Below are 19,173 nucleotides of genomic sequence, written 5' to 3' on the forward strand. Positions count from 1 at the left end.
TGGCACTAGCTTTTGTGAAATGCAGAAGATTCAAGACGGTGCTGGGCATTAAAGTGGTAATATTTTTTCATAAAACTTTTCAGATTGAGTTCAAATCTTGTAAGCTTATAGTTATGTGACTTGTACAGGTTCATAAAAATTATCCCACTTATGAATTCCGACTAGGAAAAATTGCTTTGTATGTGTAAGTTTTTGGAAATCAACAACACCATGTGCATCCGGTTTTGAATCTCTAATTAAATATCCAGATAATGTGTTATCATATAATTAGATGATATATAACACATCATCTCAACAGGGTATCCAACTTAATACTTAAAATATGGTGCATATAACATCATTCTTCAGGAATATATTAAATTATGGGTATATTTGTTGTATTTCTTATGGAAAAATCTTATTGTAGGATCAGACTGAAGATTTGGAATGGAACTGGTTAACCCGTCTTACTTGTAATGCAGCGCTTGCCAACGCCATGGTAGATGTCGGATCAATAATGCTTGCCACCACCATAACCAGTGCCATCAATGGCTAAAGAGGCAATACATTGAGAGAAATGAAATTAAAATAAAGAATGCAAGTTGGATTTCATAAAAAAATGTAATGATCATGGGGTATAATATTTTACCTTTGTCTTAGAAAAAAATTATATGGAAAAATGTTTGTATAGTAATACTCCAATTTGTAAAGTTGAAATCAATTCGAGTCACGATTTAGCTTTAGCTCATATTAAAAATATAATGCCCGGTTTAAACTTATTCAAACTAATAAAAGGTGCCACCAAAGGTTTGTCTGTGGGTGAAAAGTTTTGTTGGAGTGACAAAATCATGTACCTTTTTAATTTTTGCAATTTCAATAATAAGAAATTGTAAATGGAGAAGATATTGTTTTTGCTCTCTATTATGCGACATTCTCTTATTATATATACACTTTAATACAATTTTTTATATACAAACTTTAGTTGATAGATACTTGACACATATACATATATAGCTTGCATGTTTTCAATAGGTTGTACATTTTTTGTCCGTAGATTGTACCTTTTTTTTGCAAATCGTTGTTATTCTACCCAATGTCCACTACATTTGCTCAATGCACTTAGAAATTTATCCATAGAATCTTGTGATTTGTATAGTAGAGACTACTTGTACAAGATAAATGGTGGACTATAAGATCTAATTTCTCCAGTACTAGAGGTGTTTAAAATTATCCAATAACCACATTGAATTGATTTTTTGGTTTAATTACTGGTTCGTTTGTTTTTTAAAACCAATTAACTGAATCAGTTTTAAAAAATTTGAATAAGAAATTAATGAAATATTAAACATATTTTCAAAAAAAATAATAATCTTTTAAAATTTAGTCCAAAACCAGTTAACTAAAAATTTAGTTTAATTTAAAATCGTTTGGGTTTCTATTTATGATTTTCTTTAAACTAAAAATTTAGTTTAGTTCAAAAAATCCGACTTTGAAGACCCTTATCCAGTATAACCACATATATCTTTGGAAATCCATATCTCAACTCCTCACTTCTCAAATTCAGATAACCCCTTTTCAGAATTTGGATCACCACATCCCAATTTGTCACCATACTGGACTTAACGAAAAACAGATCATTCTATGTTATACATTCATGAAAATAAATCATATAAAAAATTTGCTTTGAAACACTCGATGTCAAATGTCAGTTATAACAGTAAAAACAGAATCAACCACCTTAATTTCCCGCTTCTTTCACTCCCTCCAACTGTATGTAAATTAGAATTCTCATCTAACTGCTGCAAGACTTTCTTGGAGATCCCTTCTTCTTCTTCGCTTGAGAGCACACATTAAAGTTCCGAAGATCATTATCAACCAGACTTGCAAGGGCAAATAACGATCTTGAGCGATTTAATTTTGATTCAGGCTTGCCGATCTTCATGTGTGGACAATCCCTTACTCACTTTGCTAGCCCTGAAGGAGAATATAGAACAGTAATCTTCTCATCACAGTCTGGATATTGTTGAACCATTAGCTTCCTGTCATTTAATTTAGGGTTTCATGGTTTCTTGAAACATGACTTAATTGATCACATAGATCTGCATTTCTCGTGAATACTGTTTTCAATGCAATTTTCAGGACTTAACTGAACGTGAAATTTTAATTCCACAACCATAGTAAGATATATATCCCTTCATCTTACTCAAATTTTTTTTTTAGACTTGGCCTGTATGTTGAGCGAGCACTTTAGTTTTATACTTAAATGATGAATTCTGGTTTTGTAGTATCAACTTGGACATTCAGCGCCATCACCACCATGATCTTGATGGCCTTACAAAAGCTATGGCGTATTGTAGAGGATGCAAAATGAAGATAGGCTACAAAATTGTATATAAATATATATTTTATGGAGTTTTCCTTAATTTTCTTGAATATTTTTCAACTCCAAAGTGTGAATATTTTTTATGTTCCTTGTCCAGATTCGTGGACATGATTCCAATAATGTAGCCCTACATAGAATGGTTGCTCTGAAAATGTAAGTTTATGGAGGACATTCAAGTATACCTTTTTTTTTTCATTTTTTCCTGATAATGGAAAATTTTTACTGTAGGAACTTGCTTCAGTTTTGAAATGGTCAAGATATATTTTCCTTCACGGTACACGTGCCAATGCCCCGACAGCCGCTGCCGCCACAGCATCTACATGAGCCACCATTCTTCTTGTGCATGGTATGCAATACCCACGTTGGTTGGTACAAAGGAGTTTATAGAATAGTAATATCTCTATCTCTTTCAGTTTTTCTGAACCCCTTCAACTAGCTTTTGTTTATAATCTGCATAATTTATCTTCCTTTCACAGTATGTGGATGTGGGAATCTTACTTTACCAAATCAATATCAAGTATTTATTTAGAGAACATAAATGTACATTCCTTGGTGATCTCTAAATGTGTCTCTTTGTTGTTTTGATAATCAAGTTTTCACTTATATATAACTTGAATAATGTTAGGTATCCCACATTGGTTGGGAATTAAGTAGACTCATTTGAAGTTCCAAACTGGTAACCTAAAGGCCAAGTTCGGTCTTTACTTCCCGGTTGGCCTGCCTGATTCGGAGTTTTGTTAGATATACCACGTTTGTTGGGAATTAAGTTAGATGTGGATTGATTACTTTTTGGGATGGGATGGACCTAATACTACTTTTGAAGGCCCTATCGAGTATTTCATTGTTAACTTTTGTTTGTTTATAAGGCATCAGCTTGTCTTGGTTGGTTAAAAAATTTTTCAATGGAATGAAACTGCTTGATAGCACAGGGATGGGAATATGGTATTAATATCTGTACACAGTCATTATAAAAAATCTGCTTGATCTAACTATTGTTTTCCATGCATTTTGCAGGATTTGGCGAGTTCGAGAATGTTTCTCTCTGACAGGTGAGATATTCCTTCATCTATACTAAAATTTTCATTCCAGATTTATTAGCACCACAACTGTATATAGACGTGGCTGACAAACTTAGCTTGGTAATTTTGATTAATAATGTAGTGTCGGATTGGTGGTTGAGGCCCCTGAGCGCCATTTTCTTCATCCAAATGGCACTACAAGGCTAGCATATGTGCAATGCAGCGGATGCAATGAGGAGCTGGGCATGCAAATGGTTTTTTTTTTTTTTACATAGTTTTCCCTCTTTTTCTCTTCAGGGATGTTTTTCTACTCCAAAGTGAGTTCAAATATTGTAAGCTAACTGTTATGTTACTTGTCCAGATTCGCGAAGAAGATCCTAGTTATGGATATCGAAAAGGAAAATTTGGTCTGCATATGTAAGTTGGTGGGAGTTGTTAATTTATATAAGGCATTCAAGTAATGCTATTGTAGGTCTCATAGGATTTAGGAAAATCTTATTGCAGGACCTTGCTGAAAATCTGGAATGGAACTGGTCATGAAGTGTTTTCTTTAATGAAAAGCAGGCCGACGCTAATGTTCCCGCTAGTGTTGCAACATCCACCACCACCACCACCATCAATGAGCACTTAGGTTCTCTTGAGTTGGGAGTTGGCATGCAATCAATTGTCCAGAGCCTCTGTTGACCAGCAATTGTGGCGCTGGACTACTGTTTCATTTCAGTTTTTTAGTTGTTTCAATTAACATTTGCATTGGATTGAATCTCAATTGTGGTTACTGTTAGAAAATTTATTGAAGACATCGAGGAACTAATGAACAATCATATGCTTTCTTATATCGCTCCTTTTATTGATGCTTCAATATTGACCAGAGCTGATAATGAATACTTCCCAAGTCAAATATCAGTTATATCTGAAATCAAAACTACCTTAATTTCACTTTCATGAATGCTTCAGTATTGATGCTTCATGAATACTTCACGAGTCCAAGGCTTGGACAATTTCAGATCTTGTTATCAGTAAGGGAGGATGATGATCTCTTTAAGTTGATATTCTGGCTTAAAAATTGGTGAACCTCTAATGTTGCACATGCTCTTCTTGAGTTTTAGAATATATTAAAATATCATCAATGAAAACTATAATGAATTCGTCTAAACAATTTTAAAACACCTTATTTATAAGGCCGATAAACACTATTAGAGCATTTATCAATCCGAAGAGCATAAGTACAATATCGTAATATCTATGCGTTGTTTTGAAAACAATCTCGAGTATATGTTAATCTGAAAATATCCTAACACTGTTTTTTATCTTTGAAAACACTGCTATATTTTTTAAAATCTTTTATTTATTTAAAAAAATAAATAAATATGGCAATAAAATTTCTCCTACTTTGTTTAAGGTAACAAAAACTAAAACTCACTTGTCTCTGCATAAGCAGGAGAGATTTGGCATGAACCAACAGGCATGGTAACTTTCGGTTTTATTCTTCTCAATTCCCGCTTGTAAACCCAGTAATCCCCTACACGCATCACCATATGATCACATCTAAATATCTCAATCATGGGTCCACAAGACCCTTCAAACAGCACGTACACCGTCCGATCAGAATCCGGCTTCACGTGCCCACTCTCCACCGCAAGATTTGCCACCACGAAATTAACCTGTAACCTAAACGCATCCCTAATCCCCTCTCCTCCTCACCATCTCCTCCTCCACATGGAACTCTCGCCACTATCATGTCGAGGTCCCTGTACTCCTCCAGCCTCGGCATTGAAATCTCCGGGCACGACGGCGTGTGCCATTTCTCATCTTCATCAATCCATTCCGGGAAAAAATCATTCAATGTTTTATCCTCGGAAACACGATTGAAATGTATATGAACTGTTTCAACCAACTGTCCATTGACGTTATTATTTATACAATTATCTACATTGACTAAACCAACTTTGGTTTTATCACCAGCGACATATTGTTGAATGAGTTCGAGTCATCTGGGCTTGTTTCTGATCGGGACAGGAAGAGTTTGGAATGTGCCAGAGTAATAGAAATGGGATTCTTGGGGCTTGAAGGAGAGCACGATGATGAGGAGAGAGGAGGAGAGGAGGAAGAGAGAGATAACGAAGAGCTTTTTGCTGAAATTCGAGGATTTAGAGGAGAAAGATTCAGCCATTTTTTAAATCAAGAGTGCGGCGTTTGTTTATTGTTCACAGAGGTGATGAAGTGAAAAGATGCTGCGTGGATTGCAAGTTTGTCCTCTTTGGTGTGAGTATGATTAAATTGAAACTCTTGATACCTTATGGAACCTGAGGTAATTTTATGGATGTCAATTGGCCAGCTCTCACCCAAGGTTTGATAAAATGATTTTCCACCCGTTAAATTTGCAAAAACCAATTTTCCACCAATTTGTTAAATTTACAGCAAATTTTGTTATTTTTTTAAATAAAATACCGAAAAGACCTAAAAATCCGAAGGTAAATAACACTTTACTCTAAAAATTGTATTAAATAATTTTATACCCTAATTTATATTAATTTTAATTAAAAATAATAAGAAATTAATAATATAAATATAAATAAAAATGTCAATGACGCATAATTATAAAGTTGGGATAAATTATTATTTTAAAAATATCAGGATGTTGATACATTTTAAGGGGTTTTTGGAAATTTGAAAAAACTTTAAGAGTGTGTTTGAATTTTTTAAAATTTTAATATATTTCTATATAATTTCAAATTAACAGTTACACTTTTAAAGTTTACAATAAATAATAGATATAAATATTATATTATAAACTAATGAAATTATATTATATTTTTAAAATATATGAGATAAATATATTAATTTATTAAATAAGATAGGTAAAATATCATTTACCTTTAATAAGCTTTTAAAAAATAACATTGGTACTTTACAATACATCTCTATTATAAAATGATATAAAATTTTTTATTATTAAAATTAATAGTTAACTTTGACAAATTTATGAAAATTGACATTTTCAAATATAACAGGTAGAAATCTGTCATTTGATCAAACCTTAGGTGAGGCTTGAATATTTGGCCTTTTAGATACCATAAAAGCCTACGTGTTCAAAGTTTAACTTGTCTACGTACGCCGTTTCAAAGCCACCAATTCGTCTGTAAATGTTTCCCCTTCCCTCCATTTCCTAACCCCTTTTTCTCGTATTTTTCTCCCTTAACCTCCTGCCTTGGCGCATATTAACAGAAGCCTCCGCGCATCCATGGCCTCTCTATCTCCGCCGTCGGCCTCCGTCCAACCGGGCCGCATTCGGGTTCTAAAACAAGGTTCCCCCCCACCATTGGATCGACATGCTGGTCCGGTTGTTTACTGGATGTTCAGAGAGCAACGGCTGAGAGACAACTGGGCTTTGATTCACGCTGTTGATCAAGCGAACAAGAATAACGTGCCTGTGGCTGTGGCTTTTAATCTTTTTGATCAGTTCTTGGGTGCTAAGGCGAGGCAACTGGGCTTCATGCTAAAAGGTCTGCGTCACCTGCACAAGAGTATGGAAGAAACTTTTCAGATTCCATTTTTCTTGTTTCAGGTTTGTCTTTTTCAAACTTTAAGATTATTAAAATATGTAATCTCAAGTAGCTTGATTTAGTATATTGAATTTGGGGATTTAAATTTATAGGGAGATGCTGAAGAGACTATACCGAAATTTGTAGAAGAATGCGGCGCTTCATTGTTAGTAACTGATTTCTCACCTTTAAGGGAAATTAGGAGATGTAAAGACAAAATATGCAAGAGAGTGAGCGATTCGGTAGCTATACATGAAGTTGATGCACACAATGTGGTACCTATATGGGTGGCCTCTGAGAAGTTGGAGTACAGTGCCAAGACCTTACGTGGGAAGATCAATAAATTGCTTCCGGAGTACCTCATTGAGTTTCCTTTGTTGCAACCTCAACATACAAAATGGCCTACCACTAGACGGTCGATTGATTGGGATAGCGTTATTGCTGATGTTTTAAGGTAGATATTATTTTGTTTGAGTGAGGTGAGATGAGATTTCTTGGTTGTCTAATCTTTTTTTTTTTAATTGTTTTTTTGCTAGGAAAGGGGCTGAAGTTCCTGAAATTGATTGGTGTCAACCTGGAGAAGATGCAGCAATGGAAGTATTGAAGGGAAATGAAGATGGGTTTTTAACAAAGAGGCTGAAGAACTATCCTACAGATCGGAATAACCCACTGAAACCCAGAGCACTTTCCTGTCTCTCTCCATATTTGCATTTTGGGCAGATATCTGCACAGAGGTGTGCCGTGGAGGCACGTCTTGCAAGGAAACTCTGTCCTGAGGTTAGTGGTATCATATTTTTTTTGGGGGGGGGGGGGGGGGGGGGGGGGGGGGGGGGGGGGGGGGGTGGGGGGGTGTGTGTGGGGGAGGGGAGGTGTGTGTGGTGTGGTGTGGTGTGGTGGGAGGATTTTCTTGTGCCTATTTTAAGTTACTGATTGAAAGGGAAGCATGATTAATATACTCTTCAATATATTTTTTGAATGTATGCCTGATAACCACAATGAGCTTCGGTTCACTATCACATTGGATTATTTTCTCTCTTGCTTTTTGTTAATATTTAGTTTATCTGATGTATAGCTTCTGTATCTACCTGCTACTCTAAAGGCAATTGATACATTTTTGGAGGAGCTGATTGTGCGAAGAGAACTTGCTGAAAATTTTTGCTTCTACCAGCCACATTATGATTCATTAAACGGGGCATGGGAATGGGCTCGTAAGTCCTTGAAGGACCATGCCTCTGATAAACGAGAGCATATTTACACGTGAGTAGAATTGTGTTTGTTTATTTGGTTACACAGATTGAAGTGCTTCCCTATCACGGGCAGCTAAGTTTTGTTCAGTGGTTGAGGTCACTGATGTTTCAAATGAAAATTGAATTTGCAGGAAGGAGCAATTTGAGAAGGCACAGACTGCTGATCCTGTGAGTAGATCTAGATCCATTATTTTGTAGTATCTGGAAGCATTTGAATGCTGCAGATTGTTCTTATTTGAGCATTTCACTACTGTTATTATAATTATGTTATGTTCTTTGGGAGGGTTTCTGTTGCACTGTGCAAATAATCTTCCAACCATTCTGTTGTGACTTTCAGCTTTGGAATGCTGCTCAGTTGGAGATGGTTCACCATGGGAAGATGCATGGTTTTATGCGGCAAGTAACTTACTGTTGCTTTATATACTTATCTTTGATGCTTGTTGTGCTATATTTCCTTTTTCTTTTAAACTTAATCTTCGTGTCTTGGAATGTCAACAACCCCACTTCATTCTCTTTACATTGTGTAGGATGTATTGGGCAAAAAAGATTCTTGAGTGGACAAGAGGACCCGAAGAAGCCCTGGCAATATCAATATATCTAAATGACAAGGTAGTTGAGTTCTGAATTGGTGGTTGTTTTTACCAGTTAGTATCCAGTTTGTTAACCTGGTTGGTGTAAGCAGTATGAAATAGATGGGAGGGATCCAAATGGATATGTTGGCTGCATGTGGTCAATATGCGGTGTTCATGATCAGGTTTGAGTTCATGGCTTCTTTTTTGTTTGTATTTGGTGAAATCAAGTTGAAATTGTTCCATGGGCAATTCTTAATTTCAGGGCTGGAAAGAGCGACCTATATTTGGGAAAATACGTTACATGAACTATGCAGGCTGCAAGAGGAAATTTGATGTTGATGGGTACATTTCCCTTGTGAAGAAGCTAGTAGGCCAATCTAAGAAGAGAAAAGCAGAAACCTCTCTCACTGGAAAACCAAAGCAACTCCATACATAGGGAAATTTTAATCAACATAAAATCAGAAGCCTTTTAGTTTTATGTATTTTGAAGCTTAGGTCACTGCACTGGTTAGATTCAGATAATTTTTGTGCAATTAATATCCTATCATATATCCCCCATGCAAATGATATCTCTCATGTCAATGTCAATTGAATCATGTATCATATTATATATTAAAAACTTAATATATATTACAATTTTTAAGAAATAAAATAAAATATATATATAATAAACGTGTCACTATTTTGAAAATTTTCATTAATTCTTCTAAAATTTAAAAATTTTCTTATGTAACTTTATTACATCATTATTTTATTTAAAAAATATATTAATTCATATTAATAATACATATCATATCATATGATATATTTACTATATTATATTAATTACAATATATTTAATGATATATATTATTTTTTATTTGTATTACATTATATTATAAGATTCGTATTATGTATCTAATGATACTAATAACTACAATATTTTTTATCTGACTCAAGTCTCTTTAGATAAAACTTTGAGAACAATTGAAAATTAAAATTAACAACTCAAAATATTGAGTAATCATCAAAATCGCAATTTTGGTAACAATGTAAAGCAAAAATGTTTTTATTGCACAAGCCCTGCAAAATAACTTGTTCAATCGTATAGCATTTGATATTGTACTACTAGAAACTCTTCCATCCAAACTAGCTTGCCAAAATAAAATACTTCAAGGACATTTGCATTGAAATTAAATCAGATGAGCCATTTTAATTTACCCAAGAAAGTTATCTGACAGCAAACGACCTCCACATGATACTTAAACAGGAAGGACTTGGGCAGTTGAATGGTGAATAAGTGTTCCTTTATCCTTCAACCAGAGGTGTTTTTCCTTGCTGCATAGACACGGTATGCTGCCAGTCCAACAATGGCCACTGCAGCTCCAACTGCAATGGTGAAACAAGATATAACATGTAGATGAAATCTTATTAAGCTGCTATCTATGATTTTAAGGATAAAAATAATCTTAGACCAGTCAGTCAACACACCTGAAACAAACATAAGCGAGCGATTAATGAGTCGATGATATTGCTTCCGGGTTCTCCCAGCTTCAGTTTCTGGGATGCTCAAGTGCGGATGCTCTGCTGCAACTACAATCCTCCGGAAAAGATTATTGAAGTCACCCAACTTTGAACTAATTGGAATAGGAGCCTCTATTCCCATATCCTGACTAACCTAAAATAGCAAACATTCCAACAATGTTACTGTATTAGCAACTCAGCTTAAAAAAAGATATAGATTTGGAAGGAAAAAGTGAAACATCATATAATGCTGCATTTTACTGAGGCAATGCAGCAAAGATGAGCACCAAACATTCAAGTTCTAGCATTGTTCATGACTGCAACAATAAAACTGTTTCAGTTACTTCATAATTTAGAATAACCAAATAAAACATCTTGATAGATATTGACTTCTATGGTCTAGACATCTTTGCTCAGCCAAGAAAAATATGAGCCGGCAAAGATGAGCTTCTGACAAAAATAAGTTAGCCACAAGAGACCCCAAGATAAAGTACTTAATCAGGCAAAAACCTTTTCAGATCATGCAAAAATCATCGAAGAAAGTAAATACCCTGGTAGAATCTTGTATTGCAGTTGGAAATGAATCCAGATCATCTTTAGCAGCAACAATGAGGCAAGGCACCTCATAGCCAGTATCCTCACCATGACCAGAAACATCTACAAGTAACTCAGTTGCTTTTTTCCATGATGACTCATCAGAACTGCAGAAGCAAATGGAACCATCATAAACGAACTAAAAATACGAAACTACAAAACTTACAACTCCTAGAGTGATAGCTGGCAGAAAAATGCACATTAAAGAGTCACAAAAATAAAAACCTCTTTTACATTCGCATCCATAGAGTTAAAATGGTTTTGTTAAGCTAACCATGATTTTTTATTTAAATCCTGGATTCTTATAAATACTTGAAACATATAATTTAAAAAGATTAAACATCACAGTTCATAAGATGATTAGAAGTGACACTCATTCTAGCCTTCAGTGTACCTGTCATGAACAAAAACTGCTACATCACAAGCAGCCAAAGAATCTTTATTCGAGAGTAGTTTTCCAACTCCATCCTCAGGAATTTCTCGCAACACAAGGATTTTTCTGGTTCCCTGCAAAGAAGCAAAATACAGTTAGTCAAAGAAATGAACAATCCACACAGTTAAGAATATAAACAGAAATCAAATAACATTTGGGAGGAAAAAGAAATTGTGTGCCATTAAAACTAGGAAGTAGAAAAGATCTAGGTAATCCTTTTAAAAAAAGAAACAAGATCTTACAAACGATATGTTTTATGAACTTTAAAAATCAAAAGATAGAAACAAGAGAAGAAAGTCAACTCCTAAAGATTTACTCATCAATCTAATATTTGATCCAAAAGCTGATGGAAATTATGTTATCCATTTAAAAGATAGAAGCATGTTGTGGCCACATATTTTGAATGGGTAAATAAATTCACAGTTTGACAAAAAATTTGGGATGCATTATCTTTAGTATTGATAGGAGAAGAATCTTTGCCATTTATTTATAACATACAGCTAATACCAACTCAATAAAGCTACAAAAAAAGATGACTTTAAAAAAGAGATACAATTTGAAATGCATGCAATGACAAGTAGTGCAATCAAAAAATGAATGAACCACAGCATTCAATTAAGTGTTAATGTGTATTCTTTCAACTCTTCTAAATGTGGAAACCAGAGACAAATCAAACACACTATAAAATATCATATATCTATACATTCCCAACCATCCAACAAGAAAATTTGCATGTTTCAACTTTCAAGACAAGTGCAAAAGTTTTGTGCAAATATGTGCTATAAGAGAGAGAGAGAGAGAGAAAGAAACCCCATACTCTATCCACTTACCCCAGGTTGATTAACAACATGCACAGCATACCGCTCATCAGTATTCAGACGATTATCATTGAAGGGTCTGCAATCCGCATTTCAAGTTTAGATTCCAAATTAACACGTCCAAACCAGACGACCACAGAATAACATGTAATTGAAATTATAGCTAAGGATTCAGGTGAAAGACCTTCCCAGAAAAGAATTTAATAATGCGGACTTGCCAGCATTCTTTGGCCCAAAAACAAAACACTGGAAAACATTTCTTTCTGATTGTTGTTTTTTACGATCTATACGTCTTCTCCTTGTTACACGAACGGCAGAAGAAGGGTCACCAGGATATCCAATATATATCAGATTTTCCACAGTGAAAGCTGGGTCTAAAAGTGTCATAAGTGCCCACTGAAACATAAATATTTATTATAAATTTGGAAGCACAGGTCTCTGGAGGATTAAAAAGTTCTACCAGTTTAAAGTGACATATGATAGTGAAAGTAAAATCAATACGCTGAATACATAGAACCTCTAAACTAAAGTATAGACTTAACACTGATGTTGTTTCCAGCTGATTTATAAATTCTTTAAACAAATACCTGTGACAAAAACCCATCAAGTGATAGTCCTCCCAGTGCAGTTATCTCAGCAGCATCCTTATAAGGTCCTTCATCCCAAGGACTGAAGTTAATGAAAAATAAGTCAAACATAAGTATATATTTATATATAGGGAAACAAGCGATCCACAAAAATTAGGACTTGTTTAAAGGATTACAAAAATATCTATACAGTAATAAATAGATCTTTAAACATGCTATGAATGACCCAAAAATCTACATCAATAGCACAACATTAACTAAAGACCCCTTTTAAATTAAACGAATAAGGAAAAGAGAAGTTTCCTGACAAGCTTTTACATGCCAAAGCCCAAAGAAAAAGCAACCAAACAGACTCTATACACAAAATAAAGATATCTTCCTCACATCTATCTCCAAAAATCTTTTTGTTTCTTTCTTGCCAAATCACCCATAAATTAGGTAAAACAGCACCATTCCATAGGACTTTGTCCTTTACTCCTTTACCAAACCATAAATGTGTTCTGAAAGAAATGAGTCAAATGTTATGTAAGAACAGTTTCAAAGTGGCAGCTTACCATAAAAGACATTCAATCTAGCATGAATAATATGTGGAGACCCCTATTTATACCCAGATAACCATGTTTTTATAAAGTAATAATGTTCAATCATCACCTAAAGAATTATGCTTCAACAGCTATTCCTTAATATTCATCAAATCAAATTAACAACAGAAGAAGTTGATTGACTTGTTGGTCCAACAGAAAATTACATGGTTCCTTACCATATAAGTAGACAATTTATTGCAATTAGTTTAAAAAAAAAAATCATTACAATACCACTCGGGTGCTGTAGAGAACAGATCATCAACTTCAACTGGCCGCAGGGTATTGTCCTGGTATGAAACTCTTATAGTTAGGATCTTGTAAGCAAGTGCACTACTGGGCAAACAGTTAATATCTCAACCATACCATAATGAAAGCATTAATTGTGCAAAATAAACTTGAAACTTTGTTAGCAATGCAGTTAAACGTCAAGTATGCACCAAAACACAAGCAAGGACATACATTGTCGGAGTCAAACAGTTCAAAGATTCCCCTCAAAAAGTCAACAGCTTCATTAGTCAGCTCCACGCTCTACACAAAAGAGAATACTAAAAGTAAGCATCTAACAAACATTGAAAGCTGCATACAAACATAAAGGCAAACATTGAAAAAACAACAATAATGTAATTAAATATTTTCAACTTAAAAACTAGATAAAGTAAAATGTCTCACCAACAAGGTAACAAAAAGCAACCTAAAACCCACAAACATAACAGGGTTATAAAAACAACTCTTCACCTATCTAGAATCTATGCTCAGCACAACCCAACCAGATATCAAATTTACATGTGTTATATAACTTTGGTTTCAGTCTTGAAACTTGTAGACCAAGTTTATCCCCTTGTTACACTTGATTTTTTCAATAATTTTGTAACACTCTTGATCAGCCATCTTGAGTTCCTAATAATTTGTCTACTAGTTTGGTGATGCTGCTCTGATCAATCCCAACCAACAGTAATAGGATTTTTGGAAAAGGTAAAAGGATGAATTTCATCACAAAGAAGAACCTGTTTAAATGAAAATAGAGTGCGAAGGGAAGAATTATGGTTCAAGATTAAGAAGGAATGCATCTAGAGAAAGTAGACAATATCTGCAAGTTCATTTTATTCCTTCACCATCTAAATTCAAATGATAAGAAGTTTAAATTATATAACTTTTCTTAGAGTCTCAAGGACCAAGGGCAATCAATAGCTGATATAACAACTGCATGCACAAGGTCATAGAAGCCATGCTAGCCAAATTTCAACCAACAGGAGGGAGAAGTGCACAAACTAGCCAAAGTTCTTTTAGTCCACTTCCAGAAGCAAAGTAGAACAGTTTTATCCCAGTCCTGCAAAATTACTTAAACTTCTTCTTAATAAATTCTTAACTAGTGGCCAAAAGACTCCAGTATTTTAAATATGTTGTCAATGAGTTCAAGTTGGGTATGTCATGAACCTAGAGCTTCAAAGTAGTAAAATCACATGTTTCTATATGGAAATTCTCCTATAAAATGTTTAAAAAGCTTCTTTACAACTTAATACAGTTTCTATTAACAAATAGATCACTAATGTTGAACTAGAGTGATCATGATCCTTACCTGATCAGGCGCCCGTTTGAATGATGAATGTGGAATAAATTCATCCGCAAGTTTAATATCATTATTATATCCAAATTTCCTAAGGACAGTCCATGTTGTCTCGAGGCGTCCTTTCTCAATAAATAGTGCATGAAGGAAAAGAAACCCGGCCAATGTAAGACCGCGATCATTGACTCCTTCTCGCAATTTTTCTTGCACAACCCTCTTAACACCCACTATTTCAGAAGGTTGTAATGGAGAATTGAAACACTTGACCTGTTAACAACAATTATCAGGACCTTCACAAACCTCAAAGACAAGATGTTGCAACTTCATAAGAACTTGTTTCAAACTTTGTGAGAATTCAATCAAAGAAACATTATACAGACACTATTAAACCTCCCTTTCCTAAAACAAGGAAAAGATGAAAGAAGAATCAACCTGAAAATCATTCAGCTCTGCATCACTAAGGGAACCGTCTCTATCATGATCACAAAGAATAAAGATACGCTTCAAGGCTCTCACACACCGGGGCTTCAAAGCTTGTGTTTCCTGATCAAATAGAGGGCCTGTTGGATGAAGCACTGCTTTTTGCGCATAGTAGAAAACCTCAGGGATCTACAAATTGGTCAATTGTAAACATCAATTTCAGAATATTTATATATCAATTTTACGGCACATGGCATGGGTTCTTATAGCAAAGATCATCCAACTGAACACAGAATTCATTAGAGTAACAACATGTCCTTGTAGCCAGTAGCTTCAACTAGATCAATGATGCAAGAAGGTGTATCAATATGCAAAGCTTATGACAAAATCAATAGCAAGTGGTGAAACTCAGAAACCATAAAGAACTTCTTGAATTTTACAAGATTGAAAGAAAAGTGCTTAAAATATCTTACATGAATTCAACAATACTCGTAATTCATTTAATTGTAAAATATCAATACATTCAATCCTATGAGACAACATAAAATTAAGATCACATGAGGACCTGCAATATACCTGAATTTGCTTCAATGCAGAGCACTCAATGCAAGTTTCAATCTCTCGAAACTGTTGCATTATAGGCATCATTACCGTTTCCAGGCTCACTTGATGGCTCTCATCTCTTAAATCAAGCTTACAACCCACTACTATAACAGGCACTTTCACCTGATCATAAAATCACAGACCCATTAAAAAGACATATAAATGCCAGAGATAAAATAATTGCCAAATCGAAATCCTACTCTATTTACCAACGGTTCAGGATCTTGAAACTCAAATTTTTTAACTTATAATGAGACATAAATTCACAACCATTTATCAATATCACTCCAGGGTTCAGAAGGTCACTTAGTTAAAAACATTAATTAATTAAAAAAATGAAGCTTCTTCCTATTTTAACTTAAATCCAAGTCCAAAACCATTAACTCAAAATTAAAATTATTTTAATATAGCTTCAACAAATTTCTAAGTAACTTCTTCTCAACTTTTTAGCTTATAGGATCCCCTTTTAAGCAATTAGATTTGAAACTGTGATAATTTGCTAAAACTGATATTTAAGGAGATTACAGACAGCAGTAGGTTCCTTAAATTATCTGGGCACAGCAAATTAAATGGCTCTTTTCATAAGTTATTCAAAGTCTTTTCTCTATTGGTTAAGAATCAAAGGACCCAGGCTAGCAAACCAACAAAACGAGAAGCAATACCACAGAAAATTTAAGTACACAAAAATTCAAACCTCTAATTGGCGAAGTTCCGGAAGCCATAATTCACTCAATTCTTCAAGGGTCTCAGGCCGATCGCACGCATAAGTAAGCACAACAGCATCAGCCCGCCTCAGTTCTTCGCTTAGTTTACCTCTATCCTCCGTACTAAATTATTAAACCCAAACCCCACACGCAGCAACAATTAGAAATATTACCAAATTCAAGCTCAACATTATTATAACAACTGGCACAAACAAGTTCAAATTTCGACCCATAAAAAGAAGACAGACCTTGAAGAGGTGTCTATAATGGTGATGGGCACACCGTCAGGGTAGAATTCCTCGGGTAGCCGTGTAGGCGGCAAAAGGGGCGGCACATTGGCAGGAAACGAATCAGTGGCGGCAGTTACAATCAAGCTTGATTTTCCGGTACCCTTTCCGCCACAAACCACAATTCTTACGCTGGTTTTACCGCCTGGAGGTGCATTCTTAGCTGAAGCTTTAGCCATCTAACAACTGTAACAAAAAAGAAATTAAAACAAAAATTAACAAACAGATTGATTATGTAATTTTAAGGGCTCAAAGAGTTGATTGGATGAAAGAAGTTGGAGATCGAGTAACTGCGAGAGCGAAGAAGAAATAAACAAATTTAAAAACTGAAAGTTTAAAAAAATAATTCATAAAAGTTGGTCCAAATTATCTATAAAAACAGAAGCTCAAGCTACTGAAACGCAGTAAATATGAGAAAATAAATCAATCAATCAAAAGACTCTACGAAAAGAAACAAAATTAAAGGAAAAAAGAAGTGAAGAAAGAAGCTGGATTGTGCAGTGGCAAAAGCGTTAAAAACCTGAGGTTTAAGAGACAGAAGAACAGAAAAACCCTAGCGCAGAGACGGTGAGTTAAGAGGCTTAGTTTAGAGAAGATTGCGAAGGCAAAAGCGTTAATAAACGTGAGTGGAGTTGTGGAAAAGGACGAGTTGTAAATCCTCCTGAAATCCCTGGATCTTAGGAGGAGGTGACGAAGCGGCGGTCGCGCGTCGGCGGCGTCGTTCAACTTACGAGATAACTTCTGTAAAGAAGTTTCGGGGACACAATCAATTTTGAGTGTTTTTAAAATTTTGGCTGTTTTCTTTTTCCTTTTTCTGATGCGGTGATTGGACGGCCAGGATTAAAGGAGGATGTCCTTGTTAGGTTAACATGTATGCGTAGGAATGATATAGGTTAGTGATTCACATCTGATCGAGAGGTTAAAAAAATAAATTCAAATCCGACGAAAACGAGTAATGTGAATATCATATAAGTGGAATACATTAAATTTTAATATTAATTAATTAATTTTATGAAATATATTTTAATATAATACCAATATAATAGTTGAAAATATCCATAGAAATAAATAATAATATATTTATCTAAATAATCGGTTTAATACCTATGATAGTTATATTTACAAGAGGATGAAAACTCTAATATCTAATAAAAGTGAATAAAATAAATGTATATAAATGCAATAGATTAAATATTAACATAAATTAATTAATTTTATATGATATAGATTTTGATATTTATACTTATAGCCCTTATATATTTTCAGCAATATCCTATAAATCGAGATATTTATTAAAATAATATATTTTTTCTCTATTATACATATATATACTAAAACATAGAATATCTTTAGATTTTACATTCATTCAGTTAAAACTCACCCTGTTAAGTATAAATTTACCTAGTCATGACATAAAATTTACTCATTCATCCAACTAAGATTGAAATATGAGATAAAATGTGATGAAAATATGAAAAGAAGATTAGCCGAATGATTAGTTGGAGGGTTAGCCAAGCACTCAGTGAACTAATTTATTTTTAAAAAACTGATTAATCAATTAATTTATTTTTAAAAAACTGATTAATCAATTAATTTATTTTTAAAAATTGATTGATCGAATGTTTGATCAATGGACCAATCCATCTGATTAATCTTAAATTCTATAATTTTTTAAAGATAAAATCAATTTAAAAAATAATTATATTTATATAATAAAAAATTATATATATAATTAAAAAAATAAGTTATCACATAAATCATAAATTATCATCCCATTATATATATACAAAAATTATATAATTTATTTAAAATTATTAATCACCGTATTAATATTTATTGCTTGCACTGGAAATATGTTTGGCACAAAATATAAGAGGAAATTTCCAAATCAAGTACAAGATGTTGATAGCCACGCAATTCAATTGTTAATTTCTTTTAACAAACAAATAATTGTTTGGCTATCAATCTCAACGTCACCTCTGAACAGTGTTTTAAAATTGGAGTATTAATCGAATCAATTGACTGATTAATTTATTATTTGATCAATTTAATTAATTATATTAATTTATTATTAAATTATAATAAATTTATTAAATAATATCAAATATTTAATTTATGTTTTAAAAATAAATTATATACAATTTATTAAAAATAAATTTATATAATTATCACTAACAACAAAATATATTTATTTTTTAAATATAAATTTCAATTTATTAAAATAGAAAAATTCAAAAAATATAATAAATTTAAATTAGGAGGTAAGGCTATAAGACTTCCTCAAACTCATTTCAATCGATTTTACTTAGATTTAACTTAATCTTATATCAAATT

General features: G+C 33.6%; 2 protein-coding genes and 1 pseudogene across 3 annotated transcripts; 1 reads left to right on the forward strand and 2 right to left on the reverse strand.

Moving 5' to 3' along the window:
* Positions 1 to 4,775: 4,775 nt before the first annotated feature.
* LOC123221503 lies at positions 4,776 to 5,356 on the reverse strand (annotated as a pseudogene).
* Positions 5,357 to 6,495: 1,139 nt separating this feature from the next.
* On the forward strand, positions 6,496 to 9,306 carry LOC123220157 (deoxyribodipyrimidine photo-lyase). Of its 2 annotated transcripts, none has more exons than XM_044642185.1 (9): positions 6,496 to 6,946; positions 7,037 to 7,377; positions 7,460 to 7,700; positions 7,996 to 8,180; positions 8,302 to 8,338; positions 8,508 to 8,566; positions 8,698 to 8,779; positions 8,853 to 8,924; positions 9,005 to 9,306. In XM_044642185.1, exons 1-9 carry the CDS (start codon positions 6,623 to 6,625, stop codon positions 9,176 to 9,178), a joined length of 1,515 nt encoding a protein of 504 aa, XP_044498120.1. In that variant the 5' UTR covers positions 6,496 to 6,622; the 3' UTR covers positions 9,179 to 9,306. The 2 variants fall into 2 exon arrangements, with proteins under 2 accessions (XP_044498120.1, XP_044498121.1); XM_044642186.1 differs by having other exon boundaries at positions 8,023 to 8,180.
* Positions 9,307 to 9,774: 468 nt separating this feature from the next.
* Positions 9,775 to 17,675, reverse strand: LOC123221019 (mitochondrial Rho GTPase 1-like). The gene is made up of 15 exons (XM_044643684.1): positions 17,360 to 17,675; positions 16,801 to 17,025; positions 16,543 to 16,675; positions 15,822 to 15,971; positions 15,258 to 15,434; positions 14,838 to 15,092; positions 13,721 to 13,789; positions 13,493 to 13,548; positions 12,678 to 12,759; positions 12,275 to 12,486; positions 12,103 to 12,169; positions 11,234 to 11,346; positions 10,796 to 10,946; positions 10,213 to 10,399; positions 9,775 to 10,110 (listed from the first exon to the last, which is right to left on the reverse strand). Exons 2-15 carry the CDS (start codon positions 17,016 to 17,018, stop codon positions 10,037 to 10,039), a joined length of 1,944 nt encoding a protein of 647 aa, XP_044499619.1. The 5' UTR covers positions 17,019 to 17,025; positions 17,360 to 17,675; the 3' UTR covers positions 9,775 to 10,036.
* Positions 17,676 to 19,173: the final 1,498 nt, after the last annotated feature.

The sequence above is a fragment of the Mangifera indica genome, chromosome 7 (genome assembly GCF_011075055.1).
Source record: "Mangifera indica cultivar Alphonso chromosome 7, CATAS_Mindica_2.1, whole genome shotgun sequence".
NCBI classification, from domain to species: Eukaryota; Viridiplantae; Streptophyta; class Magnoliopsida; order Sapindales; family Anacardiaceae; genus Mangifera; species Mangifera indica.